At 43.9% G+C, this 13,956-nt stretch overlaps 1 protein-coding gene across 1 annotated transcript in view; it reads right to left on the bottom strand.

Annotated features, from left to right (window-relative positions):
• The window catches only part of LOC109140639 (mitogen-activated protein kinase kinase kinase 11), a 48,413-nt gene that overhangs the window by 14,726 nt on the left and 19,731 nt on the right, over positions 1 to 13,956 (bottom strand). Inside the window, exons 2-6 of the mRNA XM_019268036.2 lie at positions 12,237 to 12,417; positions 7,109 to 7,257; positions 5,811 to 5,986; positions 4,331 to 4,577; positions 1,446 to 1,562 (exon numbers count right to left, since the gene is read on the bottom strand). Coding sequence (XP_019123581.2) covers positions 1,446 to 1,562; positions 4,331 to 4,577; positions 5,811 to 5,986; positions 7,109 to 7,257; positions 12,237 to 12,417 — 870 coding nt within the window. The remainder of the gene's footprint in view (positions 1 to 1,445; positions 1,563 to 4,330; positions 4,578 to 5,810; positions 5,987 to 7,108; positions 7,258 to 12,236; positions 12,418 to 13,956) is intronic.

Below are 13,956 nucleotides of genomic sequence, written 5' to 3'. Positions count from 1 at the left end.
TAGGAGAGAAGCACAAGAACCAAAACTAATCCTGCCCCCACAGATGGAGTAAATAAATGAGGGTAGCAATATCCATAAGCTGCCAACACAATATGATACAGCCAGCCCACTGAGATGCTAAAAATGCTAACTAGCTCAAACCCCAGAATTCAAAAAAGTCCTTTTTTTATTTTTATTTTCTTGTCGTCTAATCCAGTAGAAAACGCCACAATCAGAGGTGTTACTTGTAAGACAATTCAAATACAGCTTCATTGTGCCCCTTTATACTACATCTTGTTGAATGGAGCTCTGTGGACTAATGCAAATCAATCTGGCAGTTCTCTTGACAAATAAGTTTAGGAGGCCCCGACGATAAATCACTGCTTGCTACGGAGAGGGCAAGCATAAATATCCACTAAACACATTTTAATGACAAGCACACTCATGGCTTAGTGATTGCCATTAAGGAAAGTCATTAGGAAGTAAAGAAAGCCAGCCCTCGATTTGATGAGTAAATGAAGCTGGCAGATGTTTTTGGATTTACTAACCGCTTTTTACAGATAAATGTTTCACCGCAATTTGTGCTTTCATGGCAAAACCCCCGGTGGTAATTGTTTTGAAGAATCCCTTTCATTGCCCGTTGTGCCACCACCACAAATTTCCCTTTGGGTTTCTGTGAAGACGCCCCGTGACCTACTGGCTACAATTTCCCTCCAAAGGGAAGCGTTCTCGGGGGCGTTTGTCTAAGAGCCTGACAAGCAGAAGAGTATTGTAAATCTCTGCCACTGCTGCAACCCTTCTCAACCTCCTTCTCCTGGAGCAATGAATTCCTCCCTGCTTATTTTTAATTCAGTAAACCGCACTGTAGCCGCTACATGCATATAAAACTGGGGGGGACGCTTTCTGCCTGGGAAAAAAAAAATGCAATGGCTCAATGGCTCCCCCCGCTGTGGCAATGAGGACACTGCAGGCAAAGGGGGGAGTAGAGCCGAGGCTGCAGTGGAAAAGAAAAAAGCTGCTGAGGAGTGTGGAGCTGCTGAGAGGAAGTCAAATAATATTTGGACTGGAACAGACTGTTGAAAAAGGAAAAGGGTGTGTGTGTGAGAGAGAGAGAGAAAGCAGTAAAGCAGGGAGAGAGGGAGGGAGGGGGAGAGACAGAAACAGAAAGAGAGAGAGAGAGAGAGAGAGAGAGAGAGGGGGCCCACAGGGAAACAGGGGAAGACAAAAAAGACGAGTGGGTGGTTGGGAGCACATGAAAGGAGAGAATTCTGGAAACTGAAAAAAAAAATAATAATGTTGCAACATAGTCTTTGTGTGCATGCAAGAAGGCGAGAGATCCCACATTCTTTGGTTTCTAAATGTCTCTGGAAACACACACATACAATGTGTGCACCTGTGTACCTGTGCATATGCATGTGTGTGTGTGTGTGTGCGTGCTAAACTAAGAGAAAAACCACCGCACTCACGTTGGATCGCACGGAAACGTGGGCCGAAGGAGGGCGAGGAGCCCGAACCCAAGTCAGGAGAGTTCCGCCTCTTCTCCAGGCCCGGGGATGCCTGCACTGTAATCTTGTGGATGAAATCTGCAACACACACACACACACACAACAGATGTTAGACCACCTGGATGGTAGACACCAATTGGGATACACACACAAGTTTATGTTTCCACGCTCTATTTCACATTCATATAGTCAAGAGCTGACAGTTGTTTTGAAGGTTGCTTTTTTTAAGCTTCCTTATTTCTCTAAAAACAGCCTGTACTGACTTTCACGGCAGAGGAAATTCAGTGTAATACAAGTTCTCGGCTTAGTAACAATGCTGTGAAGAGTGTTTCTTTAAGTAAAACAACTCTTTCTGTGCTTTCTGTACATTGCTAATACCAAGCTATAGAGCCCAGGAGTGAAAACATTCCTAAAATTAGTAATTCATGCCTTAAAATAACAACTGAACCCCTAAAATGATTAAATTTGTGTTTTAAATTCATAAATTTTAGTAACTTGCATCTTGTTGACTTAATTCGCTCTGTCCTCTCCTCTTTTGTCTTACGGAGAGCAGCAACACACCTTTGCCACGTCTAGTAAGACGTTAATCATCAAATTTTGAGCAAAACTATATCTGCTTTCTTCTAAAACACATTTAGGGAGTGGACATTACTAAACTGAAGGGACAAATGTCTTTACTGAATGCAATAATTGGTCATTTGAGGGACTGACGACTTATTTGTGGAATGATTTTCCGAAGACACTCCTCAGGCTAGCAATTAGCTAACAGCATTCTGCTAGCCAGTACTTTCTGCTGATATTAGAAGGTAACGGTGCTAATAACGAGCTACACAGCCCGGTGGGTATCAGGAGGGAACATTTTCTAATAAATGAGTCTCTCAGCTTAGAAATTCATGCCCTCAAATTCTGAACCATTACCTCAAATTAACGTGCGCTCACTACATTCATTTCCTTCCCTCGATCCGTAATTTGTAGCCTTGGCTTTTTAAATTCCTTCTATTTAATGTATGGTTTGTGCCCTCAAATTGCTAAATTGTCGTCTTAAGTGACTTACTGATTTATATTTAAAGAATAAAGATGACCCGATGTCATGTTTAATTGCAAAAACCTATTAAGCACAGAGGTCTGTGGCAAGAGGGAACCGACAAATGGGATGAAGGTGGTAATATAGGATAATGAACTAATCACATAGTTTGACATCGTCCCCATAAATCAGTTGCACAAATTATAAACTGAACGAGAGACAGAAATCATTTCCCCTCTGACACGACGTATCAGGCTTCGCAACTAGCAGCTAACTAGCATGAGCTAATGGAAGTAGTGATGTTTGCTGAACAAGCTTGGTGGCTAGCTGGCTAAAGAGGCTAATATTTTGTTCAGGTCAGCAGGGCTGACTGGAGCTGTGCGGCGTTTAGAAGAAGAAACCAGGGCTGAGGATTAAAAGCGGCTCAACGGCTGTGAAGTGTGAACGCCACGCCACGGCAATGTGGCTAAGCTATATCTCCGCTGCCAGCCTGTTTCTCTGTGTATTTAGCCGCTATACAACCGTGACAGAGCCAAATTTGTGATGCAACCTCCCACCCTCTATTAGTCAATGCATTTATACGTTATATACTTTTTTTTATCTTTATCCTCTATGTTGTTTTGGTCTATTAGCACAGCCTTAAGCCACACTGCGTTGCACTGCAACAAATATTGTTTGTGTATGTGATAAATAAAACCTTTAAATTCCAAATAAGAACATCCAAAACGTGCTCTTATTTATATCTACTTTTAATGGGAGAAATAATAATATATAAGCTACTCCGCGGGGTACAAAGTGCAAGAGCAACACAGGATGAAGCAAAAAAGATAATAATAATATTGGTGGAAAGGAGGAAAGGAAAAAGGAAAGGGAGTGATGCAGATATGGTCAAAAGGAGAGTAAAAACACAGACGAGGGACTAGAGGGAAGGGGAGCGAGAGAGAGAGAAAAAGGGTGAGGGAGGGAGGGATACCTAAAAAGAAAGAGAAAGAGAGAGAGAGAGGCATAGAGTGAGAGAGCGAGAAAGTGAGAGAGGCCAGCCAGCAGTGTATCCATGGACAGGAAGTGTCGAGGCGTGGTTGGCTCACTCTCCCCTCTCATCAACCCCCCCCACCACCACATCACCGCCCTGCTGCACACACACACACACACACACACACACACACACACGCACACACACACACAAACACACAAACACACACACACACACACACAGCACAGTGCGTTTACGCATGCTTGCTCAGCCCAAAATACACTCACTCGCGCACGCGCACACACACACGCATTGAAATACACTGGATGTGAACTGCAGCGGGCTGTGTGACTTTGTGATTGTAGAGGATACATAAGGAACAGCGCCCAGCTGAGTGTTGTAGAGGGAAAGTAACAGGAGCAGAGAGTGGGTCGGTGCAGAGATCAGCACATCAGACCTGCGATCAGACGCTCGCTGGATCATCTGGATGGAACGCTGGTCTGAGTGTTGTTCGAGAGGCTTTTTCACAAGAAAACATTTGGAGGGAACATTTTTGAAGAGTTTCTGCGATCCACATTTCCTTTTGACGAGTGAACTATTTCAAAGTTATTGTATGACAGCAGGCGGTTTTCTAAGTATCCGCCTTAAACGCACACAAGTCCAGCCCTGGCAGGAACCTTTAGCAACGAGAACAAAACTACAACAGTTACACCACGAAACTCTCATCCTCACTTCCTCTTCTCGGCTCTCTCTGACTGTTGTTGATGTTGTTGCTTCTTTGAGACTGAGCCAGCGAGCCAGCTGAATTAGATGATTTCTGACACTTCAAACACACACACACACACACACCTTGAGGCATGCTGATCTTCTCGCCGTTCTTGCTCTTCAGCTTGTGCTTCTTGAAGGTGCCCTTCCTCTTCTTGACATTGGGTTTCTCCTGGTTCTGGTTCAGGTGGAGGATGAGGAGGCTGAGCTCGCGCTCGAACACGTCCTGCTCCCACTGGGCCAGCTGCTGCTCGCGCTGACGCAGGAACTCTTCGTGGGACTTCTGCTCCAGAGCCGCCCGCTTCAGCTCCTCCTCGCGGCATCGCAGCTCCTGATGGAGGAGAGAGGGGGGACAGAGATGAGGAGGTGTTTAATGTCAGCGGGTACCAGTCATGTGTGACTGAGGTTTACGCTCTCTTATCTCCTCCCGGGTGATGGCATGAAATGAGACGCCGGGAGAGGTTGACTGCGATGAAACCTTCCATGAGTTGCGCTAATGGCGAGATGAGATCTCAGGGTGCGAACACAACTGAAAGGTTTGCAGTATGTGGGCTCAGTCTTACAGGAAAGGGACCAGTGTGTAGGATTAAGTGACATCTTGTGATTGCAACCCCCTCGCCACATTTTCTCTGCCAAAAAGTGCCAGAAGAACCAGTGTTTAGTTTGACCCTTCTGGGCTACTGTAGAAACATGCTGGTTCAAAATAGCGACCGCAGCATCTGAAGATATAAAAGGCCATTTAAAGGTAACAAAAACTCTTAATCTGACACACTGCATGGCCCACATGCCACTTTAATTAACACTTTTTAAAACTACAATATCTCATCTAGCTATACATTTTGATATTGGTAAGTTGATGCCTTTTCTATTACGGCTGCATGAATTTATGTAATATAATGTGGAACGTTGGTTTTGTACAGATCTTACAGTATCTTCTATAAAACGTGATCTTTGTTGAACCTTCAGCTGTTTAACTTTGACTGAATAGACGCATAAATCAATTAATTTATATCACCTCTAAATAAATCTGCTCTTCGTGTGGTTTGCTATTTTTTTTTGGTTTATGCACTTCTACCATGAGTGAAAAGGCTACGTACTGAACAGTTTTCTGTTGTCTGTCCTGTCCGTTGTTACGATCACGTGTCACGTGGCGCAGGGCGTTTTATTTTGAAAATGGAGTGGATTCTCTTTGCTGTTTATGCATCTGACCTCGGGCCAGCTCCATCTGCTCTGTGCTCGCTCGATGTGGCAAAAATAGACTAGCCGTGTATTCTGTGTGGAGCAGAGCTGCTTCTGAAATACACTGTGGCACTTCTGGTGGAATCACAAACATTGTTCAGAGCGGGAACAATCAGCTCCGGCGGCCTCGGTGCAGCCAGAATGCGGTGCAGCAGTGAACGGTGGAATTTAGGGGTCACAAACCAAAGAGATGTGCCACTTGGTATCTAGATGGGTTGGACAGTGTTTTTATCTACTGCCAATGCTGGAAACAAATGTGATTACATGAAAAAGACCTCACATTCAGCTCAACATCGGCACCGTAATAGCAGCATGAAGCTCTCACCTTCTCTTTAGCCCGGAGTTCATCGAACATGCGCTGGATCTCCAGTTTCCAGTCGTCCTGCAGGGAGTGGAAGGAGTCCTGCGGCATCTCTTCCTTCACCTGCCGCTCCAGGGCCGTCAGCTGGGTCAGGATGGAGCTGAAATTAGGTCTGCGGTGGGGGTCCTGGTCCCAGCACTCTGTCAAACACACACACACACACACACACACAGCAGACACAGTCAGACACCAGGGTCCACACTGCAGCGCCTGTATTAACACGACACTGAAGATTCATTACTACCACGGCTACACTCTGTTAAGCATGAATGCATGGCTGTCCACACACAGGGGGGCAAAAGGGAATAAGGAAAGTAAGGAAGGAGGAAAGTGGTGGACCAAATAAGAGCAAAATGGATATTTTGGAAAAAAAATGAGAAGGTTTTACAGTTTGAGTCATTTCCTTAAAACGAGTGGAAAATATCTGACAATGTCCGACGATACAGTTTCACTTCTTTCGAGCGTTTTCTTGAATCGAGGGACTCGAAAGAAGGAAGTCACTCGCTGATTCACCAACAATCTTCAGATGCTCTGATGTGCATTTAAAAAAAAACCCCTCATCATTAGACTTTCAAGACTTCAAACTAACTAATTAACTAACTACTGAGATGGATGTTTCTGCGCTCATTACGATTCATATTGAATGAGCATCCTGCAATTCCTCTAATTTTTATTTACACACACTTCAGGCACTCGTGTAAGCACAATCTAGAGTCAAGCTGATCACTTATTCAAAGTGTTATGCTTAATTAACTGGCTGTTGGGGTTTTTTTTTTTCTTTGCATAATTTGCTGCAGCACTTTGGGCACTACAAGCAGATCAAAAACCAATCCGATAATTAATTAATCCTCTGTGGTGGCTATCGGTGGTTTTGTGCATTGATGTCTTTTTTTAAACGCAGCTATAAAAGACGAGTGGACATCAAGAGAAGGAGCTGAGCAGAAAGAATGTCCGCGTCTACTTTTTTGGCCGATGTATGCTCGGGTATGAAAGTGAAGCACAGAGTACCCAGGTGACATTGTGTTAGCTTGAAACTGAACAAAGGAAGATGGGTAAATGGGTTGCAAACATATTGCACAAGGTGGCTTCAGCGTGAAACACTTCCTCTGCACGGCCACGTTATTAACAACACACAGGAATTTGTTCACAGCTTTGGGGAAATGGAACGAGAGTGTGCCGCGACACACCGATTCCATCTCACGCAAGAGTACTCTCACACCACTTGAACTGAGAACAGCGCTGCGGGGTGCGTTCACACACACCTTCCATGAGCTGAACGAAGGGTTCGGGGCACGTGGAAGGGATGGGCAGGGTGAGCTTGTTGACGGCGACACCGTAGGCGACGGCGAGCCCGTCAATCCCTTTGTAGGGCGCCTCTCCGGTTAGCAGCTCCCACAGCAGAACGCCATAGCTGGAAGGAAAACACACAGACAACAAGGCATGAGACAGAAACACTCAGAGCAAAAATAGACACAGGCTACGTCCTGGAACATGACACAGTGTTTCTGAAATCAAGCTGCTGCTGTATCAATATACTGAACAAGAGGTGTGTTTACATTATTTTACTGTCTAGACACTGCCATGTGAGAATGTTTTCATATCTGGAAGCTGTTAATGCAAACCGTATACTTCCTGCAGCTGCTTCACAGTAAAAGTCCTCCAGACAACAGTATTGATGATTAGGATTATAGCATCTTTCATATTATTGTGATGGAAAACCAACCAGTGCAGTCTGTGTGTTGCTTTCAGACCATTCAGCTCATTGTTCACAGAGTGGATCTATCTGGAGCTTTCAATTTCTACACACAGTGTGGCTTTAAAGCTGCATTAATTGATAATTTTGGCCACTTTGGAACAGCAGGACAAGCTGAAAAACTCACATGAACTTTTATAACATTATTAAGTTGTCAATGTGAATGTATCTGCTAAGATTTGCTTATTTACACATCTCATTTTGAATCAGGTTCCAATACTCCTTCTCATTTTAGCTCTGTTTTGGTCTCCACCAGTTGCTAACTGTTTCACTACGCTCACCAGCCAGTCGCTAACTTTGTCTATGTGCTGTTTGGTGCAGAGCAGGTAGTGTACAGTAGCTTTATCGAAGGTATTTCACTGAAAACAGCTCACTTCTGTGGGTGAAAATTCAGTTGATGAAAGCAGTGAAACTGAACCAAGGCTGCAAGCCATAAAATCAGAACAGTGGGTTGAAAGACCATCCATGTATAAAGAGAACATTGGTGTTGGCGCTCCATTCATTCTTAGAGAAGCTGCCCAGTGGTGCATGAAGCCAACAAAGTTCGATTTCTGGGCATAAAAACCCCAAATGCTCCTGCATTGTGTATAAAACATGGACGTAGTCTCCGTGACATTGGCCTCAGGTTTCTTAAGAGCCATTGTGAAGCTCAGTGCGGTGGCTCAGTCCTTCCTTTGCCTCCTCGCTAAACTAAAGATCAGCAAAGAGGTGGCGCTGAGGGCTGAATGATGCCTGACTGGCAAAACTAGCCACCTGTGACGGCAAGCAACCAAACTGTTAGTTCTCCATACCTTCAAGCCTTAATATCATTTAAACAGGTGAGTTGTATATAAATTCACCCTCAGTACAGTTGTCATGAACGGGGAAATTAGCTACAGAGACCAAAACAGTTTTTTGTACCAGGCTGTAAACATGTTTATTTCTCTGAAATTCCAAACTTCTAGGTTGGATTCACTTCATAGCCGCGTAGGTTGCTGATTGGTAGGGACACCACCATGAGGAAATTTTCCTACTCATTAATAAACTCGTGAAAAATCGCTGTGACCGATCACACCGTACAAGTAATGAACACCGTGTAACACTAGTAACAAAGATTGCCGTGGCAAGTCCACCTGTTAGAAAACGGTGACCTATTCACACATCCAATAGTTACAGAGCAACGTTCATATTTATTTATGCTGTCACTGGGTCGACTTTGTTAATTTTAGTCCAATATTTACTCTACGTTAGCTCTGAAGTTGGTCTCTACCATCTCCTGGGGGAAATATCTGGATATTAGACATTTTAACATGGGTGCTTATGGAGACCGACTCATTCTGTAGCCAGCCTCAAGAGGCCATTCAATGAACTGCAGTTTTGCATTCCAGCTTGCTAACTTGAATAGGGATAAATGATTTAATCGTGCATCTAGGCTTATCAAATATTATTGGAACAACACAGTTTGGCCACTATGTTAGATTGTCTTCTAAGCCTGGCGCACTTCCTGGGGGCTTGTGAAAGACTCCATAGGGCTGAGGGGAACTGCACAGCTAAAAAAATATGTCCACTTATTTTAGTTTAGTTAACTGAGGTCATGGGTGCTTTAAAGTTTACATTTTGAATTTTTTAAAAACTTTTTTTAAAAGTGGGCCACATGGAGCCATTCAGTTCTGCAGAGACTAAAAGATAACGCCTTTAGACAGTGACTCATCTGTGGTGCTCAGACATTTCATGATGAAATACAACCAAGGGTTGCTTCAATTCTGTTTCTTTCTTCGTACAGCTCATCACCCACTTATTATCACAGCATCGATGGTACAGAACTAAGACACATTTGTGCAGTGGAATTTTTATTTTTTTTGCTTGATGAAACCTGTGCTTGCAAAACAATGTGAACTCATGCATGCAAAGCTTGTCCAACACAAACACACACACACAAATACACACACAGGATTTTTGAGCCCACACAATGGGAGCAGCCCTGTGTCCTAAGAAGATGAAGCGTGGCGCAGGACTTGGATCTCCCACACTGTCAATTAGCCCTCGCCTGGACCTGACTGAACGCACTGTGGAGGCTCGCTAAGTGGAGAGCGCAGGCCGCAGCCTTTTTTTATTTAGTTCTTTAATTACAACTTCCACACACTGTAACTGTGCAGAAACGCTGCTCGTCGGCTCGCCCTGAGGCGGTTGTCGTCTCCGCGTGGCGGCTTTGGAGACGAGCGGCCGTGGACAGATGAGAAAGAATGGAAGAACAAAGATTACCCTTCATTTTCAGAGTAGGGCTGCCTGCCCGCCCGCCGCTCGCTCGCTCATTTCGCTGTTTTCTAGATTGTGCGGAGATTGCTCTGAAAAGGAGCTTGCGTGGGTTTGTTGTCGATAGACGCGGGAGTTGGAAACTCGAGAGGACGTGTCTGTGAGATAGTGAGATGGCGCTGAGCCCATTAGGGTAGTAAAAACTGTACACTCTGCTTAACAGGGTTCTGTAAAGTACCAGAACATTCCTTAACTAGCGTGCAGAGTGTTGTAGAATCCTTTTTGATGTTCTCGAGGATGCTTTCAGAAAGGTTCCTGTAACGGCGTGCTCAATTGGTTTCACATAGCCTGTGTATGGGGCTGCAAAGAGCCATTGAAGACTGGTCCAAATCCACAGGATTAAAAATTAAACCATAGCATACGTGAGGAACTGAAATAACCACAATGCAGCCAAGCTATGAACGTCCTATTGCTTTAATAAACGATTTGCCTGCTTCATTTCAAATGCTAATTCCTATATGGCACTTAAAAGTCATCATGAATCCCCGCTCAACAAATCACACAGTTGTTTAAGTCATTATTTTAAAGCCACAAACCATAATCAAGGGACTCTTCTCTTTCTGTGTAGATGTGGCCACACACACACACACACACACACACACACACACACACACACACACACACACACACACACACACACACACACACACACAGCTATTCCCAGATAAAGGGCTGTGGTTAGGTCTGGTGTGTGGCCTCCTTCTCTGTCTATACTCGAGACAATGGGACAGTGTGCAGTACACATGTCCCACAACAAAGCACAGAGCCGCTCTTTGAAGGGACGCCATCACATGGCTGCGGCGGCCTTGCTGCAATCCATCACTCTCCCTCCAGCCCCCCACCCCATCTCTTCATCACTCTGTCTCCCACCGTCACTTCTCTGCACTTTCACCCTTTCTCCCCCCCTCCACCCAAGCGATTCCATCTTCTTCTCTATCTGTCTTCTACCTCCGCTGCACGTCCGCCGTCCCGCTGAGGAGATCAGCAGAAGGCCGATCTCTTTATTGAATGTCAGAGAAGCATATGAATTTAATACTGCAGTTCAATAAAGCTGCTGGACTTGTGACAGATTGACAAAAAAAAACAAAAAAAACAATCAAACTCAAAGAAGATTCTTAAGATAGCCTGTGGCGTGGGTCAAGGTCAGTACAAATAAACCGACTTAGCCCCTTTAAAGAAGACAAAGTGGTAAAACATGATCAGAAACCACCCAGGGAGCGAGCGCGCTCTGGTGTAATGTTGATATGGGAGCATGTCTACACCTGCAGGACCACAGTGATCTCTAACAAGGCTTCCCTCTGTATTATTTATAATAATTTCTAAGGTTACATCTACGTTTACAGAGAGCTAAAGAACATTCTGTGCCCATACATTAGTCATACAAATATGAAGAAGAATTTTTAGGGCTTATAAGATTCTAAATGAGGATGCCGCTGAGCCGATGTTGGCGTAGTAGCACTCTGTCACGCTGTATGACATTCCTCCCATACAAAAATATTAGAAAAGGCGCTGCTGTCAAACAGGAAGCATTTTATTCTGAAAGCTACAAATGACGCATAATCAGAATTTCATCGATTGAGTCCAGTCAAATCTAGACTGTCTAGACGATTTCAACCCACTCATGTAAGTGAAGCCAACAGGAAATAATGTTGGTTCCTTACACATTAAAATCAGAAGCTTCAGGTTGGAGCTGGACGTTGTTAAAGGCGGACTGGTCATTCATCCAGCACATGCTTCTGTGTCATTTCAACCTTGTTACCTCGTGAAATCCTGCACTACCTACAAGCTTTGTAAATCCCCCTTCAATCAGTGATCCTCCGTCACCATGGTAACACTAGCATTAGTCAGCTAACAGCTCGTATCGGTGACTGGTGCCATTAAACAACGACTTAATGCTTTCTTTAGATGAAGAGATGAAGATTCTGATGTCATGACTCTGGTTTGGTGACGCACTGATGTTTCCTGGTGTGGAAAAAAACCTGTATTTAACCTTAAAATGACCTCCACAGAACGCATTCACGTTACAGCATTACTTCTCTGGGTTTCCATGAACTGAATCATAGCTAAATATAATGAATATATAGCACAACTTGGTACTTTCCAGCCAACAAAGGACACCTCATAGCACTTTTGTTTCTTAAAGGAACGGCTGCACATTTTGAGGAAATACACAATTAGCTTACCATGCTTCATATTAAGCCTACAGAGTGGAATCTTATCTAACGCTCGGTGAGTAAGCAGAAAGTGTCAAACTATTCCTTAAAAAGTGCTGTGAGAACATGAATGTCAAAATAAAAGCATGCCTGCACACATGGTGACCAATCCTGGATTTGGTCAGTACTCACCTCCAGACGTCGCTGCCCTTGGAGAAGGTGGACGACTTGATGACCTCGGGTGCCATCCAGGCGTAGGTGCCGGCGGTGCTCATCTTGGTGGTCTTGTGCCACTCCCTGGCCAGGCCGAAGTCGGTGATCTTCAACGTCAAACCCTCCATACATTCATTCTCTATGGGCTCAGCCAGCAGGACTGGACAAGGGAAGGAAGAGAGGGAAGAAAGACGGATGAGAATTTACAAAGGATTGATCATTTCACTATTTCTTTGCATCACTGCAAAGACTTATTTCACACCTTTATTGCTTGTAAAAAACAAAAAAAACAACTGATGCTCATCAGTACACATGCACAAATGACCCATTCCTTTCTCACTTCCTCTTCCTCTTGTTTTTATGCCACTACAATCCAGTCTGAGAGTGACAAACACGTTTGCAAGTATCCGACGCACTTCACTCACATCTGACTGATCACTATAAATAAAAAGTCTCCTTTAAACAGTCGGTTTCCTTGGTAGGTGATGCTGCTGACTTGGTGCAATAAGACTTTTATTGTGAAACAGCTACAGGAATATGAAAACCCAAAGTTTGTACTAAATATATAAAAAGACATTATAAAATAATCAGATGGAACTTATTTCTTTAATGTAAATGACTCCATACAGGAAATGCTGCCCAGAACCACAGATCACAGCAGCTTACCGCGTCATTTAAGATGTTATTAAATATTATGAAATCACACTGATGTAAGCCTACAAGATATGTTTTTAATATGCCATTCGTTAAAAAGGTTGAGCATGCAACGCTGATTAGAAATCCGACAACAAAGTTGCGACAATATACTGTGCAGCGTCATACGTCCTCATTGCAACACAAGATGGAAAGCACCAAACAAAAAGCAGTGCGGTGTCAGAGTGACACAACTTTAAGTTCCCATTTATGCCAGAGGCAAACATTGGTCTTCTGAGAAACCCAACCACCTTCAGTGAATAACAACCTACAAGTGACTAAATGGACCACTGACAGTTTGTATTTGAGTCGTGTAGATGTTTCTTGCAGACAAAGAAGACAACATTTCAAGAAGTGCTCTTCTTCTGCAGTGATTGGCCGATGGTTGCATGTGAGAGTTTACACGCTTGCTTCTGAAACTCTGAAAAAGGTTCGCATAACTGAGGCGGTCAAAGCGAAATCAAAACACTGCGTGCTTCATGCAACATGCAGATCTCTCCAGATGTGCAGCTGTGCGCTGATGTGGCATTTTTTAAAGCAAATGTGGAGATGGTAACAGTAGATACAGTAACTATGGATACAATTAATAAATAAAAAAAATCCACACTTTAATACATAGGTGTTTCTGTTACGAGCAACCAAAAGCTGCAAGCGGTTCCCATTGCCAGTGAGTGCTTCGGAACAGACAAATAACAGCCTGTGTAGTGTTTACAATGTGTGCAGCAGAGGTAGTCTTTAAAGTGTAGGTAGCTAAAACACAGAAAGGGATACAGCGAAGTGTCATTACTGAGCAGATAAAAGGAGGAAGGAGGTCTGAGAGGAGGCCTGAGAGGAGTACTGAGACGAGGCCTGAGGGGAGGTCTGAAAGGAGTACTGAGAGGAGGCCTGAGAGCTTGATAATTTGCTAATGCAAAAACAAGAGGTAAACAGATACTCTACTTGTTAGATGGAGAATATTTTTTATTTTTCTTCAGTTCACCTTTCAGCCAAAACAAGTAAACAGCTG

Source organism: Larimichthys crocea, chromosome XIV (assembly GCF_000972845.2).
Source record: "Larimichthys crocea isolate SSNF chromosome XIV, L_crocea_2.0, whole genome shotgun sequence".
NCBI classification, from domain to species: domain Eukaryota; kingdom Metazoa; phylum Chordata; class Actinopteri; family Sciaenidae; genus Larimichthys; species Larimichthys crocea.
This window is presented reverse-complemented; position numbering and strand designations above follow the sequence as displayed.